Source organism: Podarcis liolepis (genome assembly GCF_965112155.1).
Source record: "Podarcis liolepis genome assembly, chromosome: 9".
In the NCBI taxonomy this organism is placed as follows: Eukaryota; Metazoa; Chordata; class Lepidosauria; order Squamata; family Lacertidae; genus Podarcis; species Podarcis liolepis.
The window spans coordinates 28,181,399-28,206,564 of record NC_139564.1 but is presented as its reverse complement, the minus strand read 5'-3'; the positions used below and the strand labels follow the sequence as shown (position 1 = coordinate 28,206,564).

Sequence of the window (25,166 nt, the reverse complement as noted above, 5' to 3'; positions counted from 1 at the left end):
TAGTTTTTCAAAGGTAATGGGCAAGTTATTTTATTTGTGTTAGTAGAACAAACTTAACTTCAGAAACTGTTAACAGCATCAGATGGTATTACATTTTAGCTGCATAAGAAAATGATATAGCACATGTTGAAAGATCAGAGTATCACCAGACTGATTCTGATGTGTGTGGAGTGCTCCACTCTCTCCTCACAGATCATCCGTTTCTGGAACGCCATTTACCTCTGTAGGGTGTATAGCTATCATTATGGGAATATTCTCAGAGGTCCATCCTTTAGGAGTCCTGTTGAAAGACCGCCTGGTAGAAAGAGGATTGGCAAGGACCATAAACCGTGGATCATTTAGCAGGAGGAAGTTGAAATCTGGTACCTTGAACTTAACCAGTTTCGATGCTCTCTCAAAACCACCAAAAGGAGTGGCAACTCTGGACGACGGGGACAAGAGTAAAGGAAAGGTGAATCAAAACATATACTCACTCTGCTTTGAACCTACAATTAAAAGGGGTATTTCAGAACATTCATATGGTTTTTCTTTTGAAGCACTTGTTACTGGTTTCCTCTGTAGTACTTTTTAGTAGGTAGGTAGCCGTTATCTCACTAATCCTCATGGCAACCTTTTGAAGTAGGGCACTAGCGTTCCGATTTTACACCTGGGGTGGAACTGTGGTAGAAGGAGTGTGAGCTGACCAGAGTGATGCAGATATCTCATCAAGTCTAGCAACACTGGAACAAACCACTTCACTGAGAGAAGGCAGCAGGAGTTCAGTGTGCATCAGACAATAAACCACTGCAAGAACTGTAGATGTAAGGGATTTACTATTCCATTCTCTCTAATAATGATGATTTGAATGGAAATAAGCATGCTACCTTACAGAAAAACCTTGAACAATTCAGCTGAATTGCTTTAGAGAAGTTAATACTGTAGTTGAAACTCATTGGTGCATAGGTGTGTGTAACTACAGTGGTACCTTGGGTTAAGTACTTAATTCATTCCGGAGGTCTGTTCTTAACCTGAAACTGTTCTTAACCTGAAGCACCACTTTAGCTAATGGGGCCTCCCACTGCCGCCATGCCGCCAGAGCACGATTTCTGCTCTCATCCTGCAGCAAAGTTCTTAACCCAAGGCACTATTTCTGGGTTAGCGGAGTCTGTAACCTGAAGCATATGTAACCCAAGGTACCACTGTAATCTCTTAATAGAAATGGTCAGAGACGACAGTCCTAGTCTAGATGGAGCAATGCTTTGACTCATTTTAAGACAGCTTCATATGTAAGTTCTATTTCATAACATATTGTCATTGTTTCCTAATGACATTGCCAAAAATATACACATGAGCTGTCTGGCTCCTCATAACCTTCAGTCTTGGATATTACAGGCAGATTTCTGAATAGTCAGGAAATAGCTTTCTAATATTTTAAAAGAAGTACCTTCTTAAAAACAAAATGTGTTACAACTAGATCAAATGTTCAGAATACACGTTTTCTGGATAGGGATCAACATAAAGAAGAGCAGAGTAATTAATTAGTTCAAGTTCAAGAGTAAATCTTCTGAAGCAATCATTTGGATGATGTCAAGGAGTTGTAATGCCCTACATTTTATGAAAGCAAAACATGTAATTTGAATCTGACTCATTGTATACAATCAAAACCCAGCATAATAAAGCTTGTTGATTGTAATAGAGAAGTGCAGGTCTTTTACACAGCAAAAAAAATGAGCTTAGGTTCATTTCCCAGTTTTGTGACTTGCGAAAGCAGGTGACCATACATATGCAATGCAGTTACACAACAACCAGGAATGATTAATCACATATAATTGTAGGTTAGAACACAATCATTGCTGTGTGTTTCATGAAATGCAGTTCAGTTCCTATGTTTCAAATCTAGCCCAGAGAGCCCCAGTGTTGGTCTTTGTGAACTGATAAAACATTTGAAGGAGGTGGTATCCAGTTTTAACTTTTTTCTTCTAATAGAAACATGGGAAGCTGGCTGATACAGTGGTACCTCAGGTTAAGTACTTAATTCATTCCAGAGGTCCGTACTTAACCTGAAACTGTTCTTAACCTGAAGCACCACTTTAGCTAATAGGGCCTCCTGCTGCTGCCGCCCCGCTGGAGCATGATTTCTGTTCTCATCCTGAAGCAAAGTTCTTAACCTGAAGCACTATTTCTGGGTTAACAGAGTCTGTAACCTGAAGCACATGTAACCTGAAGCATATGTAACCTGTACTGGATTAGATCATGGATCCATTTAGCTCAGTAATGTCGACAATGACTGGCAGCGGGTCTCCAAGATTTCAGACAGGGATCTCTCCCAGCCTTGTGTAGAGACGCTAGAGATGAACCTGGAACCTTTCACTTGCAAAGCACATGCTCTACCACTGAGCTACAGCCCTTCCTCAACACCACTATATTTCTTGTACCTTATTTCTGCCCCCCGCCCATCATTTCCCCCCTTCTTGGTATGGTCAACAACAGTGTTTAGCAGTTCTTGCAAAAAGCAATGGCTACCAAGCAATCAGTGTGGGGAAAGCAACTTTACATTGCAATAGAAGAAAAGGATGCCGATTTGGATAAATGACTATTGTGGAATCAGTGGCTTAAAAGCTTGTGGCGCATATGTAGTACATGGCAACCTGCAGGTGATGGTTTTGCAGCTTGAGGAGTTGGGCTGCTGCATTCAGTGCAGTAAACACAGAACAACTTCCAGATGGACTGGATTCCTTCTAGTGCTTTGAAAACAATCCATTTCAGGAGGGGAACTTTGCTTCACTGACAAGGGAGGGAGGCATAACCGGTCAAGCCTGCTTCTTGTTACATCCAGGCACTCTGTGGTGCCTCACTTCTCACCAAGGGTTCTTCTTTTGGATAGTTTTCCTTCTTGGGAAAAATGATAATAAAGGTGGAGGAAATTTCCTCCCCAATTCATTGCATAATTAAAAACAATGAGTCAAGAGAGTTTCGAGGTGCCTTAAGTCAAGGATAACACAGGTTTCCTATTAGGGAAAAGGCAGGGTAGTAGTAGTAGTAGTAGTAGTAGTAGTAGTAGTAGTAATAATAATTAATAATAATAGCCAACATGATGCCTGTTCCCTCTGTCTGGGCCAAACTAGGCATCTATTAATTGTGTGAATGTCATTAACAAGTATTTTAGTTGTTATGTAAATAGCAGCAGTGGAGACAGGTGGGCAGCCTTCAGTCCATGGGGATGAAGAGTTTAACCCTTATCTTTTCCTGCCGCAGTCTCAACATCTTGTCTCTGATGCTGCTGTTTGGATTTCAAGGGAAGCTCCCACTGGCACCAGTGGGGGTTTCCCTTGACATACAAATATCAGAAAAGTAACTTTTGTCAGAACCATAGCACAGAGAGCGCAGAACTTGCCCGCCACATTCCACACAGTTCTGAGGTGATCAAGCTCTGCCAAAATTACTGCTGATGTAACAAAGGTGTGTACTAATTGTATTCTCATCATTAATGTAACATCTTGTTTCTCTCTCAGAGAGGATGGGTCAAATTCAGTGTCCATGTGCTGGAACACTTGTCCCACAAATATCCACTTGAATTTTTATTTCTTTTTGCTGCCAAGTGAATAATCTTCTCACTTCTTGTTTTGTTTTGTTTTGTTTTGAAAGTTGTTTCCAGGACTTTGAGTTGCTTGGTCTGCAATCCTATACCCACCTAAGTGGAAGTCCCATTGAATTCAGTAAGACATTTCTAAACAAACATTTAGGATAACATAGTTTATTTACTTTTTTTCTGCTGATGCTGCTTATCGGGTTTAGAACATCCTGACCTTATTTCAGCAACTGCTTTGTGTGTTTTGACTGCTTTATAGTTTTAGTGTGTTTTATGCTGCCTTTTAATGCTTTTGTTGTTTGAGGTGCTGTGCATTGGTTTGGGTCCTATTGTGGCAGAGACTGTGACTCATACATTTTTTCAAAAATAAATAAATGAAGTAATAATAAATAACATTTTCCTCCTAGGTCTCTTGGATCCTTTTAGCTGTCTTCTGAATCCATTCCAGGTTTGTTATGAATTGTCACAGCCGGATGTGAACACTACACCAATATGGTAGTGCCTGATAACTGAGGGGATGTTGCAGCTGAATTCAGTCTTTTTATCTGAGCCCATTCTATTAAAGTCAATAATAGCAGCTGATTAGAAACACACATTGCTTTCCTGGTGTAAAGCTTTTTTTTTTTTTTTAAACAGGTTCAGAAGTGGGAGTTGGCCTTCACAGTTCGATGATCAGGAATGAGTCTGTGTCTGATGTGAAAAACCCAGAATTACAATTCCTGGAAATATTTCTTCCTGCAGTGACACAACGCCAGCAGAAGGGCCTGACTCACTGAAAGAGTGGTGTCACTATTATATCACTGGGGTCTCTTGAAGGTGATGTCATTTTCTGCATTTTCCCCGAAACAGTAATCAAATTAATTACTTACAATGACTAGAGAGTATAGAGCCTAAAAATAGGCATTTGGTTGTTGGACTCTTATATGCAGCCAAGTAGAAACCTGACAGAAAGAAATATATGTGAGGAGTTGTGGGTTTTTGCTTTTGTTTAAAATACTTGCCCTGTTCTCACCCCACCCCAATCATTGCTTTCAGTTTCCCACAATTCCAGCTGGGTTGTCTTAACTGTATGTTTGGTGTGTCCCCCTCCCTGCCCCAAATTTGCTCTGAGTTCCTTGTTGGGCTTATTTACTCCCACCATTTCCATGATTTCAAAGTAGGCTCTTGCACAGAAAGACTCAGGTTATCAGTAAAATAATATCAGAGGAGTTGGGCTCTTGAGAACAACTAGGCTTATTACCGTATTGGCCTGAATATAAGCTGCACCCGAACATAAGCTGCACCTTTAATATTGAAGGGGGGGGAAGATAAAAGACCCCAGTATAAGCCGCTTCATTCCTTGCTGCTCCTAACTGCATGCTGGGCGGGGGGGGGGGGATGCTGTGTTGCTGGCGGCTTTTTCCCTTCCTCGCTCTCTTCCTTCCCGGCCTTAGGGGAGAGGACAGGGGACTACATATGGGGTGGGTGCTACTTTTCCGCGCTCCTGTTGCAGTTTGCCCCGCGCTCCTGGCTGCATACTGTAAGGTCACGAATATAAGCTGCACTTAAAGTGTGGGAAAGTGTGGCTTATATTCAGGCCAATACAGTAAATCTTAGTGGCTTCAGTGAGGCCACCTGTGGTCAGGTTCGTAGCCTTACAGCACAACACAGCCGAGTTACACACTTTTCACTCCAGCTTAGACCCTATGGGAGATAGACGGGCATGTTCAGCATTAGCTGTACTGTACCCTTTGCCTCTAAGTGTCACAGGACACTCAGCTGTAGCAAACCATGGTTTGTTCTTGTGAGAGTGTGTCAGGATAAGCCTCAGACTTGCTTGCTCCCCACTGCGCTTCTTTGTTTGTGTGGGGAAGGGGGGTACATGAGCTCAAGGTTGACCCCCAGCCTGGTCTTGTAACAACAACAAGCCATATTGTTTTGTTACATCTGAATGGGGCCTTTGTCTTGATTCACAGCTTATGCAATTAAGAGATCACTTCCATCAGCATCTGTTGCATCATTTTATGAAGGGACCATATCCTCGGGAAGAACAGCCAGTACCAGGTTTTGCCATATATGGCATCTTCCTCTCCCCCTTCCTCATCCTACTGCGTGGCTCCAAGGTGGCAAAAAACAGCTACCCAACTTTACGCTGCCCATGTGTCGTCGTCCCCCCCCACTGCATAGCCTTCTGAATGAGGGTGGATCTTGGCAGTCTATGAGAGAAGTTGGTGGCAGCTGCAGGAGGAATCAGAGGCTCCCTGTTGATAATGGCTGACCAGATTGTCGTTATCTCTATGCCAGGTACAGTGTGGTAGGGCTCCACTTGCCAGCCACCTCACTCCTTACTTTCAGACATTTGCTTCTTTTGATTCTGCAGAATGGAAATACTAGTCTTGGCCAGCTGCTAAAGGCATGCAGTGCCTGCTTCCTGTTTTCTGTAGCAATGGACTGCTACCTTTTGGCTTTCTGAAAGGATTTTTTGTCTTGTGTTAGTCACTTGGAATTAAATGCAAGCTATTCATTAAAGGAAAAAAAAACACACACACCACACGCACTGTTTCAATAAATGAAATTACTGTATCAAGTTTGAATAAGCATGCGCCACAGCCTGGGTGTTTTGTAAAAATGTTCCCAAAATACTTCCAGTCAATGTCAACATGTCTAGAGCTTCTGCTAAAAGCCAAAGGACACCATTTGAAACGTAAACATTTTCTTTCTCTGTTTATCTCTTGCCGTTAGCACACTCGGCTCTTTGTATGCAATACTGTACCTAGATTTTATTTTCACAAGAATTTCACCAGCTTTTTGCTGGTTTTAAAAAGTCTGAAAATGTGGGTTTTTTTAAAAAAAAAGGTATAAACAAGCGCAGAAATTCAGCTTCTTGTTGACGAAAGATTATCTAGTGACGTTGTCAGCTCTCAGATTCCCTAAGGGACAGAGAGGAACATGTGTGGCAACTGCGCCTGCCTCAGATCTTTGTGGGATTAGATCCCAACTCCCAAACCACAATTTGCATATCTATAAACCAAGAGATAGAGGGAGGATATAATGCCTATAAATATATGTGTGCCAAGGTCTTAACTGGTCTTACTCATTGGCCTCATGGCAGACAAAATGGTGGTTGTGGCACCTCTAGTGTAGGGGAATCTCAGCGTGCGATACAGCCTATTCTGTTCATTCTAAGGCTGATGGTGTACACATACGAGTTAGTTCCTGAATTTAGTGTAATCCTGGATCAAAGGGTGAGGGGCTTGATACATTAATGGAATTAAATATACAGAAGAAAAGTTTTCAGTTCTCCCCGAAGCTTCTCTGGAGGCTTAGGGGCCCCCCTTGAACTATGTGTGATGGGGTGCAGTGCGAGGGGGGGGAGGGAAACTTTCTTTCTGCAAACTTTCTTCCATTCTTTTGTCTTAGGCTCCAAGCCACAGTTTCCACACAAATCCATCTCTTATAAAACTTGGTGTTTGTTTATTTATTTATTGGTCAAAATTACCTGTTAAAGCTCTTAAAGTCAGGCAGCTCTGGCTTTGCTTCAGGCTTAAAGAGTTTGGGGTATAAGGCCTCCAACAGCTCTGGGTCGTTGCTGATGGCTTCAATCCAAGGTGATTGATAGTACTTTGGCACAGATGTAGTGTTGAACCTCTCAGGAGGAATTGTCTTCAGTGGTCCAGAATATCCTTCGAGAGGAAAATTATACACAGTGTTTGGATTTTGCAGTAGCAACCTCCCAACTGTCTCACGCAACATTCCAACTCATTCTCACCATGTCCCCTAGGCACCGCATAAGACATTCTACAATAATTGTCACTTAAAGATCATTTGATTAAGATTGTGGTTTCAGCCACAATCCTCAATGCTGCTCTTCTAATATCTGTTGTAAACAATGGATTAACTCTGGCAAGAAAAGTCTAAGGATTTAATAGAATTTCAGCTGTGGCAGTATTAGACAAATATGTCTTGGGTGATGGAGAGAAAGGTAGAAGACTGTGAGTGGAAAACTCTCATCTCATGTGCTCAAACTTTTTAAAAGGCTTTAAAAAGCCCACCTGTTTCAAATGGCTTTTAATTGATGTCTTTTATGATGGCTCTGGAAAAGACTGGATTATATTTTATTGTACTGTTGGTTGGTGTAGCTTCTGGGATTTAAAAAGTTTTTATTATAATATGTTTGTATTTTTATGGTTGTATTTTGTTCTCCACTTTGGGTGGACTTGTTAGGGACACATGGCTTACAGATATTTACATAAGGAAATAAATAAGTGTATATACAGACACATGTAACTAGTGTGGCCAAACTGTTGTGGAACCTCATTCAGATCACATTGCTCAGATGTAAAATCTGCCCTGTAAGATCCAGACCAGGAGAAGCAGGTTTGGCTAGTTTCCAGCAGAAACGAACTACAGTATGCATAAAGCTGATTGGCTGGCTCCTGAGATGTCATGAAGCCACTGGCTCTTCACACCCCAGAGCAGTTTTTAAAGTTTTTTTTTTTAAACAACTTGTTGAGGGTTTTAAAATAATAATAAGGTGCGAAACAAATGTCTAATCATATCAACTTGGAAGATATTTGAAAAATAAAATTTAACAGACAGGCAGCTTGCCTGAAGCATAGGGAAAGAAATGGAGAGAGAGAGGAAATCATTGTGGGATTCAGAAGAAAATAAGTGTGCAGTATGTGATGAGTAGGCAATATTCCTGCATAGTGGGGGGGGGGGGTTGTTCTAGATGTCCCTTGGGTCCCTTCCAGCTCTAAGATTCTATGAGTAAAGGCAACTAGGGAGGGAAGCCAAGACAACATTATTATTTTTTTAAAAAATGCACTGACTCCTATTTATCCACACATCCTTGCAAGGCATGCACGCATCTATAAGAGAGGGGAAAGCCCATTTCAACACGAGCCAATCAAATTTTCAAAACATTTATGATGACATGTAGCCTCCAGCTATTTAAGCATGTGTTTGGCCAGTTAACATTGAGCTTCCAAGAGGGCATGTAATTGGTACAATGTACACATCATAACAGCAGATTCTTATGTGTGCTTTCTTGTGTGTAAGTTTCACTGTTCACAACAGAGTTTACTTTCAGGGAAGTTTGTGTAGGATTCCAGCCTTAATTAAATAAATCTATACATAAATATGGTGCTGAATCCATTATGCGGCAGTCGCACAAGTGGCAAAAAGGCTGCGATCAGTTTACAAATTATGCCCCAATAAATCTCTCTGTTCTTGTTTTGAAAAGGGCAGACAAAGAAAAGACTTCTTTGTCGCTCAGTGCCTCTAGATAAAGGAAACACGTGTCCTTGCTACTGTATAAAATGTTCTTGCTACAAGAGAGCCAAATTGTCCTCCTATTTACTCTTGTATAAGGGTTTTCTTTCAAACATTCTTTCACGCTAAATATTGTATAATTGGTCAAGTCTGCATCCGCTGAAAGATTTCCCCTAACAACCAAAACAGACACATAGATTTGCAGAGCTTTGTTGTGCATAAGATAACTCTGTTTGTGTGACCTCCTCTGACCTTTTTAATAAGATCTATTCATTTAGGATTGGTTTCAAATAAAGAAGCTACACATTTAGTAGATCCAGGCCGAAAAACTTTGTGCCAACATTCTACAGATAGTAACTCAAAGATATAATCTCACTGAATTGGGGCCTTCACAGGTTTTAGCACAATAAATGCAGAAGAATAAACCAAACCTCCTGCTTCAAGTTTGAACTTTTGTACCAGAGCATTTATATTTCCATAACAAGTGCTGTAGATTGTATAGAGGTAAATCCTATTCTAACCTCAACCAGTAACTGCTGCTATTATGATGGCAACATGGAACATGATTTATTTTAATGCCATTTATTTTATGAATTGCTTTTCATGTATCAATTGCTTTTCATTTCAAGGTGATTTAAAATCATACAATAAAAAGAGCTGAAAAGAATTGCACATACAAATGACTTATTTTGCACTCTGGACTATGAATGAAAGGGTTGGGGAGAATAACCCTCATGCAAGACCAAAAAAAATCAACCTTGATTCACATGGGACTACTTCATATTGTGCTGCTGATATGCCATCAAGTTTAATGGCAGTTTATGTGTTGGAAAACAGTAAAGGTAGAGTTATCATGTGGTAACTTTTGCCCCTTTTGGCTTGGCCATCTCACAGAGGTCATAGGTGACTCATCTATGCCAGTGTTTCCCAACCTTTTTTGGGCAAAGGCACACTTGTTTCATAAAAAAAATCTCGAGGCACACCACCATTACAGCCCCGTGACGTCAGCGCGCAGCGTCACGCCGGGAGGGACATGAATTGCTAGCAAATTACATAATCACCTCCTTGAGGGCTGGCTCATCTTCTCCGAAGGCAGAACCCCATTAATTAACAGCACAGACTCACACCATAGCCAAGACGAGGGGGGAAAACCTCAGTCATGCACAGTCATGCACATGTGGGGGCTAAATGAGGACGAAGAACGGGCAGAGAGCAGTGTTCAAACCACCCCACCTGGCCAGGACAATCCCTGGGTGCTCCCTTGGGCCACTCGCCTGACCCACCTCGCAGGGCTGTTGTTGCGAGGATAACACGGGGAGAACCACGCGCGCCCCCGGGAGCTCCTTGGAGGAGAAAGCGGGCGATGAATGCAATGCACAAAATATATGAGAGGCGACCAGGTTTTGCAGGTGAGGGGCCCCCGCCAGCCTCCGCTTCCAACACCCGGCGCAACGACGCCGAAGTTTCCCCCCGGGCTCGGCTTGGGGAGCAGCGCTGCTCCCCCCCCAGCTCCCCTTCGCCCTCCCGGCTCTCTCTGCCGCCCACTGGGGACCCCCCTCACCTGCCAAGTCCAGAGCGCCGGTGGAAGTTGCATGCATGCATGCAGGGCGCCGCGTTGCAACTGCGTTGCACTGCACTCCATGCAACGCCTGCACGCATGCATTGCCTTGCACGCCAGCCAAGGGGTCTCCCCGCGGTCCGATGCGTCCCCTCCGGCGCGGATGCAGCATTGCAAAAATAAACACACATCCCGACGCAGCCCTACCTGGGGGGCAGCCTCCGCCTCCGCCGCTCCGCCTCCGCAGGGATCCCTGGGCTCCATCCTGCCGCCCGATCTCCGCGGGGGCGCAGGCAGGCTGCGCGGGGTCTGCGCGGAAGAGCCCCTGCCCGCCCGGCCGCCGCCGCCGCGCTCATTCCATGGCCAGGAGAAGAGCGCTTCAAACAAAACGCCCGGCCCGCCAGGCCACGCTGGGAAACGCAGTTTGCGCACCCCGCGCGGGCGCGGAGCCCAAGGGCGAGGGGAATACGGATCCCGGCAGCCCCCGCGCCGGGGACGGAGGGGGAGAGGCTGGGTGCAGGGATGGAGGGACGGGTGGGCGAGCGAGTGAGTGAGTGGCAGCCGCCAAGCCTTGGCCGAGAGCCAGGAAGGGCCTCCCCGGAGGAGGAGGAGGAGGGAGGCGCAGAGCGGGAGGGAGGGAGGGAACCCCAGGGGTCATCTAGTGACGGCGCCCCAATCGAAAATTTGACTTTAAAAAAAAAATCTTTCGATTTTTTTAATTTTTCCCGCGGCACACCAGGCAACATCTCGTGGCACACTAGTGTGCCGCGGAACAGTGGTTGGGAAACACTGATCTATGCTTCCACTAAAGATACCACACAGTAGGTCTCCTCTATGGAAGAATTTTGATTGTTTTTACTTTGCCAGGAAAATAAGAGGTTTGTCTGGCTGGGATATTCCACGGTGGCTTACCTGGGGCAAGGGTTTCGGGGTTCGGTGGACTCCGTGGATCGGGGGTATTAGGAGGTGTTGTTGGCGCATGCTCTTGAGCTGCCTCCATGCTGCTAGCATCCAACTGAATGCACTGTATGACCTCGCTGCGCTGCATTTGAATGATAAGAAATAGCACAGCTATCAGGTTCATAACAGAGACGCCAAAGGACTGCTGAAAACAGTGTCCTGGTTCCTTGGCGCTTCTTAACTGGCAAACTGATACACTAAATGCTTTGTTCAAGCATCTTCTTTTTTCCTGACCACTTTTTTTTTTTTTTTGGCCTTCGTATTCTGCTGTCTGAGCACCACATACTCACAAGCACCCCGTTGAACTGCTGAAGTGTTATTCTTGCTTTAGACTTGTGGGATGAAGATGCCACAGAGATTAATTGGCTTTCTAAAGCTAGAATAGAAAGTATCTGGCAAGTTGGGAATGATAGGCCTCTTGTGCTCTAGGGAAACAAGTTATCTCTTAAAATATCCTTTTTCCTGAAGCAAAGGCTGTCAGATGGTGCCCTAATTTTAAAATGATGTACTCACTGTCCCCAACAAAACAAACAGACCTTATTCCAGAAACTTCACTACTTCAAGTGCCCTGATTCAGTTTGGATCCAGGTACAAAATGGGGGAGGGGAAGGGGTTATAACCTTCCTCCCTTGACACCATGACCCTGATTCACACACACACACACACCCCACCCCACAAAGTTGCTATTAACTTTGGAGGGGAAAGCATTCTAGAATGGCCCCCTCCTCCCCAAGTGCAGCAGCCCTGACCCAAATTGCCCTTCCTTGTTTGTCTTAGCAAAAGAAAAAATAGGTTGGGAGATGCATTAGCACATTTCCTGCAACACCTTTGTGATGTCAGAGAGTACTCTAAGAAGACCTTGAATTTAATAAAACATCTAGGCACAAAGCTGTCTAATAGCTCCAGCAATTGAGAGGGCTCTGATGGTTTCCGCCAAGTAGGACTCACACATAGAACAAATGATGTTTCTGAGTGATGAAAGAAAATTGGGGATGATAAGTAACTGCTGTAATATTTAGGATGGAAATATCCCTCCAAGATGGAATTTGCCTGTTGGCTTGATTGGCAGCTTCCCCTCTCTCCCCACACAGCTGAAATTCCCCATCTGTTAAGGAATTCTATCTTCCTTTGTGTTTGGTCATGCTTACCTCACTTGGACACCTAAATATTGGCTTTATCCCTAAGCAGTATCCATAAAGAATTCCCGCAATGACACCTCAATTTGTAATCATAATAATAACCTTAGCGCAGGCCACTTCACAAAGATTAATGACAGGCTGGAGTGAGCCATTCTTTCTGCTGGGTCATTAGTTCCATAGCTGCATCCGAAGCCTTAATCATTGTTTCTTTAACATAGAATTAGAGCGCTCTAAAAAGTCAGAACCTTATTTTAGCCATGACATTGAAATGAAAAGGTTTGTAAGTATAGGCTGCCTTTGAGGACAATTTTCTGTAGGTATGGGGGGGGGGGAGAGAAATACAAACAAGGCTTTAAAACAAGAGTCCTCGACTGAGAAATTCAAACAGATTTTGTCCACCCATAGGAGCCTTGACATAGCACAAGATTTACAATGCAGTTGTTTCCATGTTTACTCAAAATAGTGTGTTTTAATGTAATTTACCCCCTAGTTGTTACCCAGCAGGGCAACATCTGCACCATACATTTAAAACCTTTGTCTTTAACACTTTAACAGTCATGGCTTCCTCAAAGGGATCTGGGAACTGTAGTTTGTGAAGAGTTGATTGTTAAATCACAATAGGAACTGTAGCTCTGTGAGGGAAACAGGAGTGTCCTATTTTTATTTTTTTTAAAAAATATTTATATACCATAGCATCATAGAAATGTGGTCTGAATAGCCCTAGAGGGTCATCTAGTGCAGCCCCTTTCAATGCATCTACTGCAAAGGAAACCATTAAAAAAATCATAACAACTCTCAGCACCCTTAGCAAACTACAGTTCCCATTTCTTTGTGGGGAAGTCATGGTGACTGAAAGTGGCATAATACTTGTACTGCTTTAAATGTATGGTATGGATGTGGCTTAAGTATACTGTGGATTCCAGCTTTAGAATCCCTAGGCTAGTGCATGTAGTTATGATATGGGTTTTGGAGGTAAAACAATAAGGACTGGGGGGGGGGGGAATATAGCAGTTTATGCACAGAGTGTTAAGCTAGTTTTCTAAAATAGCTTCCACCTAAAAAAGGCAGCAAAGCAACCCCTTTGTCTCTCTGGAATGCAGAGATGTTTTTACTGGCATTTGTTTGAACTGACCTGAATAACTTGGTGCTTTGCCACTTGTGAGTGATGATCGTTTCCCATATATCTGGCAACGAGAACTGTAAGCTACACCACGTCAGTGCATTTCAACTGACAGCAAAAGATTGAGCCCATCTTCTCGAGTCCTGGTATGGTGTCCTTTCCAGTTCTTAGATTGCCTCTGTAGCCCCCTAAGTCTAAGGGTGCATTCAAACATGGGGAAACATTGTGCTTGTTTCCCTCATTATGATATTAGCACTTTTGTCCCATTTTCTAAGGTTCTTTTCACAATGCAATACCCATTGTGTTGTGGAATTGTGGCTTTTGGACAGATAAACCGGCGTGTCAGTTTCACTTTTTGTTTCAATTGATACTGTACGGACCCTGTTTAATACCCTTATACTGTCTAGATTTGATTATTATAATGCTCTCTGGCATAAGAGAATAATCTTCAGTCATTTTCCTTTCCTCCTATTTTAGGTTCCACAACACATTTAGTTTGTCTTGTACCCTAAGTTTACCCATTCTTCTCTTCTTCTTTCTGCTCTTCCATTTTCTTATAAGACCCAATCTAATCTTCCTTTAGTAGTTTATAAATATCTCAAAACTCCTGCTTCTTATCTTTCTGATTGCATAGCTCTAGTCCTCATTCTTTATGTCCTAGTAGTACTTTGCTTCTTGTCAACCGCAAAATCTTATCTCTTATTTGTACCCCTTTCCTCTTTTTGTTCCTTATCTCTGGAATGCCCTGCCTCCTGATGTCAGAACACCTCCATCATTATTTTTTTTTCATTTTAAACTACACCTGAATATTTGTTGTTTTCTCTGGTTGTTGCTTATCATCTCATTTCAGTTCCGGTTCCTTTCCTATTATACCCCTTCCTTTCACAATCTTACTTTGCCTTTTGGACTGCAAACTGGGTGCAGGACCTGGCTGCAATCTAATTTTTTTGTATGAGGCTTTGCTTGGTAGCCTTTCAACAATAATAAAAATTTGTCATATTTTTGACGTATCCATTGCTATTTCTTCCTATCTGTATGGTTCCTATCTCTTGCCCTTGCTTCATTATTATTATTATTATTATTATTATTATTATTATTATTATTATTATTATTTATACCCTGCCTTCTTCCCAAAGGACCAATGGCAGCATATGCTTGTTTATTTTTTTGTGATTTAGTGTTCTCACCTTTTATTCTAGTCTACTTCCTTCTGCCCTTTGCTATCAGAGTTTCTGGGCTCTTAACTGTTCTCTGCTACCTCATATCCTGTCCTTCCATGCTGAAATCAGATTGCTTTATCCCTTGTCTGCAGTGGCTTATGATAGTAGTATCTTGTTTTAAATCTAATATTCAGGACTGTAGTACTTCTAGCTATTAAACAGAATGAACGGCAGACAGACCTTTTTAAGCCCCTTGAGATTCTTGTTTTTGTCCCTTGAGATTCACTTTGATGAGTCACTAATTGTGCAGGCCAGACATGCACAAAAAAGTGATAGAGTGTAAAATACTCACATTTCTTGGCTTGCTGGATAAAAAGTGAAGATTTTCATATGTGTATTTGTCAGATCTCCGTTGGCGCATCTTGAATAGCCGCGCTCCTCTGTTACTTAACAATGACAACTCTTCCAACATTATGTCCCTGGGGATACTGACCTTTTTTCCAAGGTCTATTCCAGGTGATTCTGCAAAATAATATAAGTACACATTTCTTAGAAAAATTCTTCCAGGTAATTGGTATGATTCAGCTAAAGTTAAGCTCTAGTAAATTCTGTTGATTTCAGTGGGAGGGTTCAACAGAGGCAAAGCAAAGCTGAGTGTGATCTCTTAAGCAAGAGACCATCAGCGGACTTTTTCACCCATAGACATCATGAGAACGTGCAAAGGGTTTTTACTTGCCACAGAAACCCAATGGGGATTTGGGAGAGAAAAGGTTGTTACTTCCATACAGCAACTCTCACTTCATAAATTCATGAAACCAACATATGTAGTCTAGATTAAACCAAAGATTCATGTTGCTGGGATGCATGGGATGCTAGGATACACAGCCCACACATGCAAACCACGAGGGGAAAATGGCAGGGACCGAGTCACTCAGTGGTCTCTAGGCTCCAGAAAAGTATCAGTGGTGCACTGATGACAACTGGACACCTTTGTGTGGCATTGGTCCATAGAATCTCCATGTTCAGAGGCAGGATAATAGAATTGTAGCGTGGGAAGGGACCCTGTGGGTCATCTAGTCCAACCACCTGCAATGCAGGTATTTCAATTAAATAGTACATGACAGGTGGCCATCCAACCTCTGCTTAAAAACCACCAAAGAAACCGTCCACCACCTCTCGTGGAAGTTTGTTACACGGTCAAACAGCTCTTACTATAGAATAATATAGATCCCACTGAATTCCAGTTACCCCAAAGCAACAGTTAGGGTGGGGAGCTATTGCCTTCATGCTATGACAATAATAAAGATTTGGATTGGATTGACTTGTGGGTTTTCTGGAGTCATTTGGGTGGCCAATGAGGAGCACTCAATGGATTTTTTGTTTAACTGAATATCTCAGTCCACTGCTGACATTAATTGTGTCCACTGATATGTATGAGTCCTCAAAGCACTTAACTTTGACTGGATGATACTTGAACTGGGACATCCAGTTTCTACACTGTTATGGGAGGCCCAGAAGGCCTTGGCAGGTTGCAAGCGGGTGTCTCTGAGGGTACCCACTGGTGCCATATTGGGGACGCCAGATCTAGAAAATATGGACTGAGTTTTCCCACCTCCCAGTCAAAGAATGCAATCAGAGCTCTATCGGAGAAAAGCTCTTTTATGTACCACCTCTCAGGTACATAAAACTATGGGATCAGGGTCTCTGCCATTTTATTTTATAGGAGGAAATACTATTTTTCCACAGACAAATCCTCTTTATTTTTAAATTTCTGTCTCATGAATCTTGAATTATCCCCAAATGTTTTTCCCTGGCCAGCCAGCCAGTTGGTATTTTCCACAGGAAAGTGGGAGAAACGCAAAATGAATCTTCCAGAAAGTAAGTGTGGTTTTAGTCTGGCAGTCCTCTTTCAAATGTAAATAGCGATGAACAAAAACTCAGAAAATGTGTTTTGAGTTGGGTAAGTTCAGAGCTCAAAAACAACAGCAGGACATCCTGTGTAGCATGAAGAAGGTTAATAAGCTGTGTTAATTAATGTGGTGTTATGAAACTTGCAGGGAGCAATTCTCAGAGTGCTGAAACAACAATGAAGGGTAATGTATTGTCTCTGCTGCCTAACAGTGCAAAAGCTCAACATTTAACTACATTCTGTATGCAGGGTGCAAGTGAGTGACTTTTGCTTCCCTTGCAGACCATACAGTACATGTTGCTCTCTAGATGGACTGATTTATTTATTTATAGCCTTTATATTCCACCTTTTTCTCCAAGGATCTTAAAGTGGTGTACACAGTTCTCCCCTCATTTATCGTATTTTTCTGTGTATAAGACCAGCCCCCCCCTAAAAAAAATAATGTCAAAAATTAGGGGGTGTCATACACAGATACATCTTCCCCCCATTTTCTTAAATCTGAGTCCCCCAAAATAGGGGGAATCTTATACATGGGAGCGTCTTATAGACGAAAAAATACAGTAATCCCCAGATCAGCTTTCAGGCAAGTGAAACCAGAACCAGAGCCAATCTCCTTACCCATCCTGACTGCCTAACAGTTGACCAGTATTGTAAGAGCTAAGAATGCTGATCACAGATTTAGAAATAAGTTCAGAGAAGTCAGTGGCTCACAAAACATTTTACTAGCTTGTCTGCCTATACATACCAACACAAGTCATTTGTGGCATATCCACAGTCCTCCCTCATTCCTCAAATGACTGATTTCTCATACAAAGAAATTTCCCTGCCTGGCCACCTGGAGAAAATTCTTACTTGCCACTGACAAAGAGCTGAGTGATAAGCTGGCATATGGATCTGGGAAAATGCATGTGCAAGTGTTGTTATATCAACAGCGATCCCTGATTTTCCCGGCTGGAGTTGGTGATTGAAGCCACTAAGCATTATTTCTGTGAATAAGAACCAAGCATTCATTCAAACAGCTTGACTATAGTTGGAAAACTATATCTCATTTCTTAAAAAATGCTGCAAATCCTATGTGTGTTTATTTGTCAGTATATTCCACTAAACTCAGTAGGATTTATTTCCGTGTAGATGTGCACAGGGTTGAGGACAAAAGATTTCAAAAGAACTGGTAGCAGTCAGTTGCATATTTGTTTTTCTTTAAGAATTTGTGCTTATGCTATTGTAATGTGTATGGGTTGCACCGTGCGTAAGTTGCCGCCTCTCCAGGCTTTGTTGCCTTGCTAAACCTTTCAGTCTGGGCAGCCCTTCACTTCGTGGCTGCCTCAGTTGCTAGCAGAATCTGTCAGTGGGCGTTTCTTAAATCTTTTCCAACATAAAAGTTGTTTGACACCCAGTCTCCTCCTACTCTCTCTGCGCGGAAGTCTTCTGCGCAGGGTGGGCGTAGGTAGCAGAGGACCTGTGCTCTCCTCGCTGGTGTCCAGTGAAGAGTCCTGGAGCCCTCTCGCCGATTTCCCCATCAGCCCCTCTATATCCCTGGTGTTGCACTGATTTGCTTCCCCATCTACGGAGCTGCCTCTCTCCCTGCTGGGCCCTTCTCCAGCATCATTTGAGAGCCTTCCCTCCGCCTCTAGCTTTGATGTCAGTTCCCTGACAGCTATCCTTCAGTATAAGAATTTACATTTACACCATCAAAATAACTAATGAATAAAATCCTACAGCAAAATTCCCCAAGGTGATTTGTAACACCGTAGCATAAGATTACAGCAAATAAAGCATTGGCACATTAGAATCCAGCTGCTAAACCATGGTGCCTATGAGAGATATGTATACTTCTGAATAATATTCTCTTTCTGTACCATAATCAACTTATTCCAACCGAAAATCAAAAATACTTTCAGATTTCAAAATGGCATTTGGGTTTAGGTCTGGACTCACTGCTTTAGGCTGTAATCCTAAACACACTTACTAGGGATTAAAGCCCCTACTGAACTTTGTGGGGTGTACCCTGGAATAAACATGCTTGAGATTGCACGGCACAACTTCTCTTGTCTTAATAAAACAGGGTTTGCTGGCTTTTGCAGACTGACCTCTTGTACATCGCTTGCTAGTGAACGCTATATATTTGAACTTGATTAATCCCTCAAACACATGCTTCTCTCGGCCTTTCTGCTCCAGAACTTTCATTAGTCATCTCATGTTTCAAGTGAGGATTTAAACCACTTTGTGTGTCTAGGCAGCTTCCCAGAAATGTTAAGTGTGAGATTAATTTGAGCCTTCTGTCAATTAAAACATAATTCTGCAGTCTGTTTCAATTAAGCTGTGCATAGATCTTGTCTGATGTTAGCTAAGTGCAAAGAGGATGAGGAGAAGAAAAGGTGGAGACAAGAGGAAGCCAATCTCATATAGGAAATTCACATGAGAACCCAAAATAGAAGGATTCCTACTGACTTCTGTCAGCCATGGAGCAGTAGACCCAGTCAAATCAATGGGCTTGTTCAATTTAATTGGCAGTTCTAGGCATATATACCTAGGACTTACTCCCGGGTAAGAATGGGTGGATTTGTCCATTTTCATTTCCCTACATTTCTAATTTTTCCAATAGACAGTTCAGCCCTCTACATTTCCACAACATTTTGTGGGAGGGGGGCAGGGATGTTATGTCCTCACGAAAATTTATCAGCATTTTATTTTGAATTTATTCTAAAATACACATTTTTGTATGCAATTTTCCTTAGTGTTTTAATTTTTGCATTTATATACAGTAATGCATTTTGTATGATTTTCTTTTACTATTGTACACATTTTTATACACACTTTACCCTAGTATATGCATTTTTATTTCTATTGTACATATTACTTGGCTGGGGAATTGCATTACAAAATTCAGAGAAGTGCAGAGTTTGAAGGTTAGTTGTGTTCTGGTTCCCATATTGTTCTGGAAAGTGTAAATTAAGGAAGTTCATCTTTAAAAGCAAACTGCATCAAATTTCTTCTCCATCCCTACTCCCAGGAAAGTCCTATTGAACTCAAACAGGCTCATTTCTGAGTAGACTTATACAGAATTCTACAGTTAATTAAGCAATTCTTCAGGTCTAATGCAGTTTACACCGTCATAAACATCACACTATGTTGATGTTGTTTATCTTCATTCAAAAAAAAATGAACACAAATTTGTATGATGGGGGAAAGATGAAGTTTATGGTGAGAAATTCAGATTTTGCCAGAGGGGGGATGAATTTATCTTTCTCTGGAAAGATTACAGCACTTCCTATGTGAAACAAAATGATTTAGTGGATATAAAGGAAATAATATAATATAAAGGAAAAAGCCAGTCAACAGATTGGGCTTATTATAATATTTTACATCTGGCTCCTAAACACAACACATGCATTTACTGAAACACATTGGACAGGGTGATTTGATTGGTGGAATTACTTAATTAAAAAAAGAAAGTTTCACATTAAAAATGTTTAAGATGTCCTTTTCCCTATTATTTTGTTAAAAAACATGTTTTCTCCATTATTAAATAATAACACCAAATTTCCACCATTATTATTATTATTATTATTATTATTATTATTATTATTATTATTATTATTAAATCTGCTCATCAGATTAAAGGGACAGAACCAGGGTATTATTTATGGTTGAATTATAGCTCAGTTAGTAGAGCATGAGGTTCTGAATCTTAAAGTTGTGGGTTTGGGCTACCACGTTGGGTAAAAAAGTTCCTGCATTGCATAGGTTTGGACTAGATGACTCTCATAGTCCCTTCCAACCCTACAATTCTACGATTATGTGATCTGAAGAAACTTCAATGTGTTCTGCCTTTCATTACAAAATTATGGCTTGGATCGCTTCCTTTCACTGATGACTCCTTCCACTAGAGAAAGGGAAGCTTTTGAATTTGGACCTATGTGTTTTGCAGCACTAGAGAGCAACAATGCTTCAAAAGAGAGAGAATGAATAAGGATACTCCCCCCACACCATAGAAATAGATGTGTTGCCATACCCATTCTGAAAATAAAATTCCTATGTGAGCTAATAAGGGGCTGTAATAACTCTTAGGCACTATGATCCCTTTTCCAGTTTCATATTTAATAATTAAAATAATTAACACCATGTAACTAGCTGCACATGCTTTTGCTGTGGTCACAGCAAACTTCTTGATGGCCTAATTGTTTTGATCCATGGCTGCATGAAATGGCCGACTGTCCATAGGCATAGCTGTCAACGTTCCCCCCTTTTTAAGGGAAATTCCCTTATTCCCAATAGGATTCCTCGCAAGAAAAGGGAAAAGTTGACAGCTATGTCCATAGGATGCCAGGTTAAATGGTGGCAGCCCTAGTATGAGGGAGAAAAATTATGCAATGGGAGTCTCTATGAATTATGTGTCTATCTGCCTTCAGTTTGCAAATTCAAAGGGAACTTCAGAGCTGTGTTTTACAATTTCTGGATTCATGTCACCCAGAAAAGTGGACTTTCATGTTCACAGGACCATTTTATATTACTAGTTTTAGGTTCTGTTTCCAGTCCACAGACAGTGCAAGCGAGGATCTGAGCATATGGTATTCAAATGACCACTTTCCCATGTGCATATCCTATCTGGGCTGAATGGAAATACATTCAGAAATGGGGCCATATGGCATTGCCCTAACATACGATGAAACCAGGAAATAAATTAACCACAGAACACTTGAAGTCTTTGGAAAACTTTTGCAAAACCCATCTCCCTGCCAGCTTACACTGGTATAAGGGAAGGAAAAATCTGAAAACAGACCAGCCCTTGAGATAGAAACAGGCCTTGGCTGAGTCTCCTGAAAAGGCAGGTCACTGGATTTTCTCCTGCTCTCTAACAGGGCTTATGATATCACAAACAAGCCAGTGGGGGAATGCCTAGTCAAGCAGATTTTTGTAATATTAACTTCAAAATGCAGGATTCTTGACCATTTCAGGAAACACTTTTTCACATTTAGCGGACATAAACTTGTATGTGATTATTAAAGTTTACGATCACACATCATCTTACTCCAAAAAACTAATAGCGATATTTCATAATAATAATAATAATAATTAAAAAAAATCAGGGTGTACTAGCAAAACTGGGAGCCATAGAGCTATGGGTGTATATGCCTTGGTTTCTAATAGAGAAATGTCAGACAGCAAACCCATCCAATAAAATGACAGACAAGTGACATTTCTGGAAGAGGCAGGGGAAAATCTTATCTAGCCACTAGATAAGAACAGCCTGGTTTTGCATGTGAGTGAATATGTGTGCATAAACTGACTGAAGAATGTTTGGGTGTTTAGATGTGAGATTCAGCATTTGGGGTGGGTGAAGAGAAGAGGGTGCTATGATCTAGGGGCCTACCCTCAGTAGCGGTCTTCAGATGAAGGCTGCTTAGCTCCACTGGTTTGGTCATCTCTATAGTAAGCCATATTTCCTACCGCTTCTTGTGGAAATGTAGATCAGTCAAACAAGCCTGTCAGAATTCTCCTCCAAAGATGGCAAAAAACCCTACTGCAAAACATTTCTTAACAGAGATTAGTTGGGAACTGCGCCTTGAATGGTTGGATAAGACTACAGACAGCTTTGAGTGGGTGGAGGCGGAAATTGAAACACAGCGTATATTGCAAATATCCTTGTGGGGGGTTTTTTTGTTGCAATTTTTGAAAATACAAAAGACAGCTCTAAAACTGAGGAGAGATACATCTTCCCTGCGTGAATAGTTCTGTAATAGGGAATCCAGACATATTAACCCCCCTCCCCAAATAATATTCCGAAAGTCAATCCCAGGCAGAATGTACATCAGCTGTTAGATTACTTCATTCCTCCACAACAGTTGTTCATCTGAAAATAGCTTTCAAATGAAAAGAGGCAACTACAAAAGGATTAGTTACCATAGGCAGCATGATAGCCCCATGAGATTATTTATGGCAGCACACCCAGAGGCAAAGCTGTAAGAAAGTTAATGCTATAAGATTAAAAAGAAAGGTTAGAGAGTGACAAGGGACATACAGTCATAACAGGGATTTAACGCTATACCATTTCTCTGGATTTCTTTCATGATGGCGGATGCTTGCTGCTTCCTCTCTTTGACCATGTCAGAATGTGAGAGCATTGTAATAGTCCGGTGTGATTTTCTTACTAGAAGGAGAAGGGAAAGAGACATTTTGATGCTATTCAGTAATGGCCTCAGGAGCTGAATAATATTCTGCGTTTTTAACTTCAGCTATCGGGAACTGTTTCTTGCACACAGAGGAAAGGATGGATGTTGTGCTAACACTGCATATGAAGCCCCAATGAGTCAACTGTTTCTTGAATGTACAAAGCGAACTATGTGACACAGTGACACGGGCCTTCTTACCTCTTGGCATGCCTGCTTATCTTCACAAGGATGGGCAATCAGCTTCCATATTGTATATACAGTGGTACCTCAGGTTAAGTACTTACCGTATTTTTTGCTCTATAAGACTCACTTTTTCCCTCCTAAAAAGTAAGGGGAAATGTGTGTGCGTCTTTTGGAGTGAATGCAGGCTGCGCAGCTATCCCAGAAGCCAGAACAGCAAGAGGGGTTGCTGCTTTCACTGCGCAGCGATCCCTCTTGCTGTTCTGGCTTCTGAGATTCAGAATATTTTTCCCCTTGTTTTCCTCCTCCAAAAACTAGGTGCGTCTTGTGGTCTGGTGCGTCTTATAGAGCGAAAAATATGGTAATTCGTTCCGGAGGTCCGTTCTTAACCTGAAACTGTTCTTAACCTGAATCACCACTTTAGTTAATGGGGCCTCCTGCTGCCGGAGCACGATTTCTGTTCTCATTCTGAAGCAAAGTTCTTAACCCGAGGTACTATTTCTGGGTTAGCGGAGTCTGTAACCTGAAGTGTATGTAACCTGAGGTACCACTGTATAGATATATACTCATCCATGACTGACTTCAGTGTTATTTCCCTACCTGAAGCCTCTGAAACACCACATCTTTTACAAACCCTCCAAAAATTGATGAAATAGTCAAATCTTTGAGCTAGCACATGTTATTCAGCAACCATCTAGAGAAATAAGCATTGCAAAACAAGTGCAAGAAATTGTATGTTGTCCATTTACTGTTTGTAAGTTTAGAAGTGGCCGGCTCATAGGACAACCAATGTCAGATTATTTCAGGAAACAATACACTTACCTTATTGTTCTGGAGAACAGTGATGCTGATGCTTTGGGTAAAGTTTATGGAGTTTGTGATGAATGGGGATGACCTATCCGGTCCCGAGTGATTTCTATGCTTGTTCTTGGGTCTGCATGATGCCTTGTACCAAGACAAACTGGGGACTGACCCTCTCCAAAAAGATTGGCATCTAACTGACATAAAGTAACTATTTATAGAAGCAAACACTCCAGCCACTCATATCTTCCTGGCGAAAGAAGAGAACAGAAAGGATTCTGCCGCACGCACCACAACAGTGTGTGTATCTCTTCCACAGCTTGTTGAAATATTTGATAGAACACTTCTTCATAGTTGTACAGCTTGTTCCATCATCACTTTTGAGAATGATAATCTCCACATTATAATTTAGAAGAAAGATATTTTTAAAATACAGGCAATTAAATATATGGATGGCAAAGACTATATTTGATGGGAGTGGAATGGACTAATCCTTTGCTGAAAGATAAAACCATGCTTCTATACTGCCTAATAGCTAAAGTTAGTGTTGAACAAAGACTGCACTTAAGATTCTGCAGAGTTGTCTGCCCTGAAAAAACAATTTTCCCTTTGTTGGGGGTGGTGGTGAGAATAAAGTCCTATATCACATGCAAATTGCTGGAAATGACAGTCCTAAACTTCCATTTTACACCCTGCTTCTGTCCTTTCCTCCATGCTCAGGCTAAAGGAACACTTGATTATTTGCATACAGCTAGTTTTACCATGTTAAAGTGGTTATGCTTTTTTTTTGTAGCTATTGTTGCTTGATAAGACAGCATATTCCATACTTGGCATCTCATAGTGAGTTGTTCCAGTGGAATGAAATGGGAAGTAGTTTCTCAGATATCCCAAGCAAGCTGTATCCAGTTATCATGCAACTATAGTTCTGGAGATGAACAAATCAGCCTCTGTCTTTATTCTTTAAAAACGGGCAGTTCTAGAGTGATAGCTTGATGTCTGAAAGCCTATCCTACTGATAAACACACAGCAATTATATAACAAAATCTATGTCGTGTTCCTCTACACTTTCCTAGAGCAACTGACCTGTGAAGTACCCTCTAGTGTTGAATAAAGATGAAATGCTTTTAGGCATCACAAGATTTATATTCACTAGTCATGAAACTGGCCTTTACCTGCAGATAGATCACCAGTTAATGCCTTACCACTAAAAGCTTCTTATACCACTACTCCAGTGTCTACTTCAGCTTTCGGTGTGTCCTCCTGCCCAAGCCATATAATTCCAAGTTGTTGTGTTGACCTATAAAGCTCTGAAGCCCTTAAAGGCAGCTTCCACCCTTGTGTTTTG

General features: G+C 41.7%; 1 protein-coding gene across 3 annotated transcripts; it reads right to left on the bottom strand.

Annotated features, from left to right (window-relative positions):
• Positions 1-24,015, bottom strand: MYOZ2 (myozenin 2). 3 transcript variants are annotated; one of them, XM_083460283.1, is made up of 7 exons: positions 23,843-24,009; positions 22,717-22,818; positions 22,042-22,188; positions 15,111-15,280; positions 11,292-11,421; positions 7,047-7,230; positions 1-421 (listed from the first exon to the last, which is right to left on the bottom strand). In XM_083460283.1, the coding sequence occupies exons 3-7, from the start codon at positions 22,091-22,093 to the stop codon at positions 187-189; spliced, it is 771 nt and encodes a 256-aa protein (XP_083316409.1). In that variant the 5' UTR covers positions 22,094-22,188; positions 22,717-22,818; positions 23,843-24,009; the 3' UTR covers positions 1-186. The 3 variants fall into 3 exon arrangements, with proteins under 3 accessions (XP_083316409.1, XP_083316408.1, XP_083316410.1); XM_083460282.1 differs by lacking the exon at positions 22,042-22,188 and having other exon boundaries at positions 23,843-24,015; XM_083460284.1 differs by lacking the exon at positions 22,042-22,188 and having other exon boundaries at positions 22,690-22,818; positions 23,843-24,010.
• Between the last annotated feature and the right edge of the window lie 1,151 nt (positions 24,016-25,166).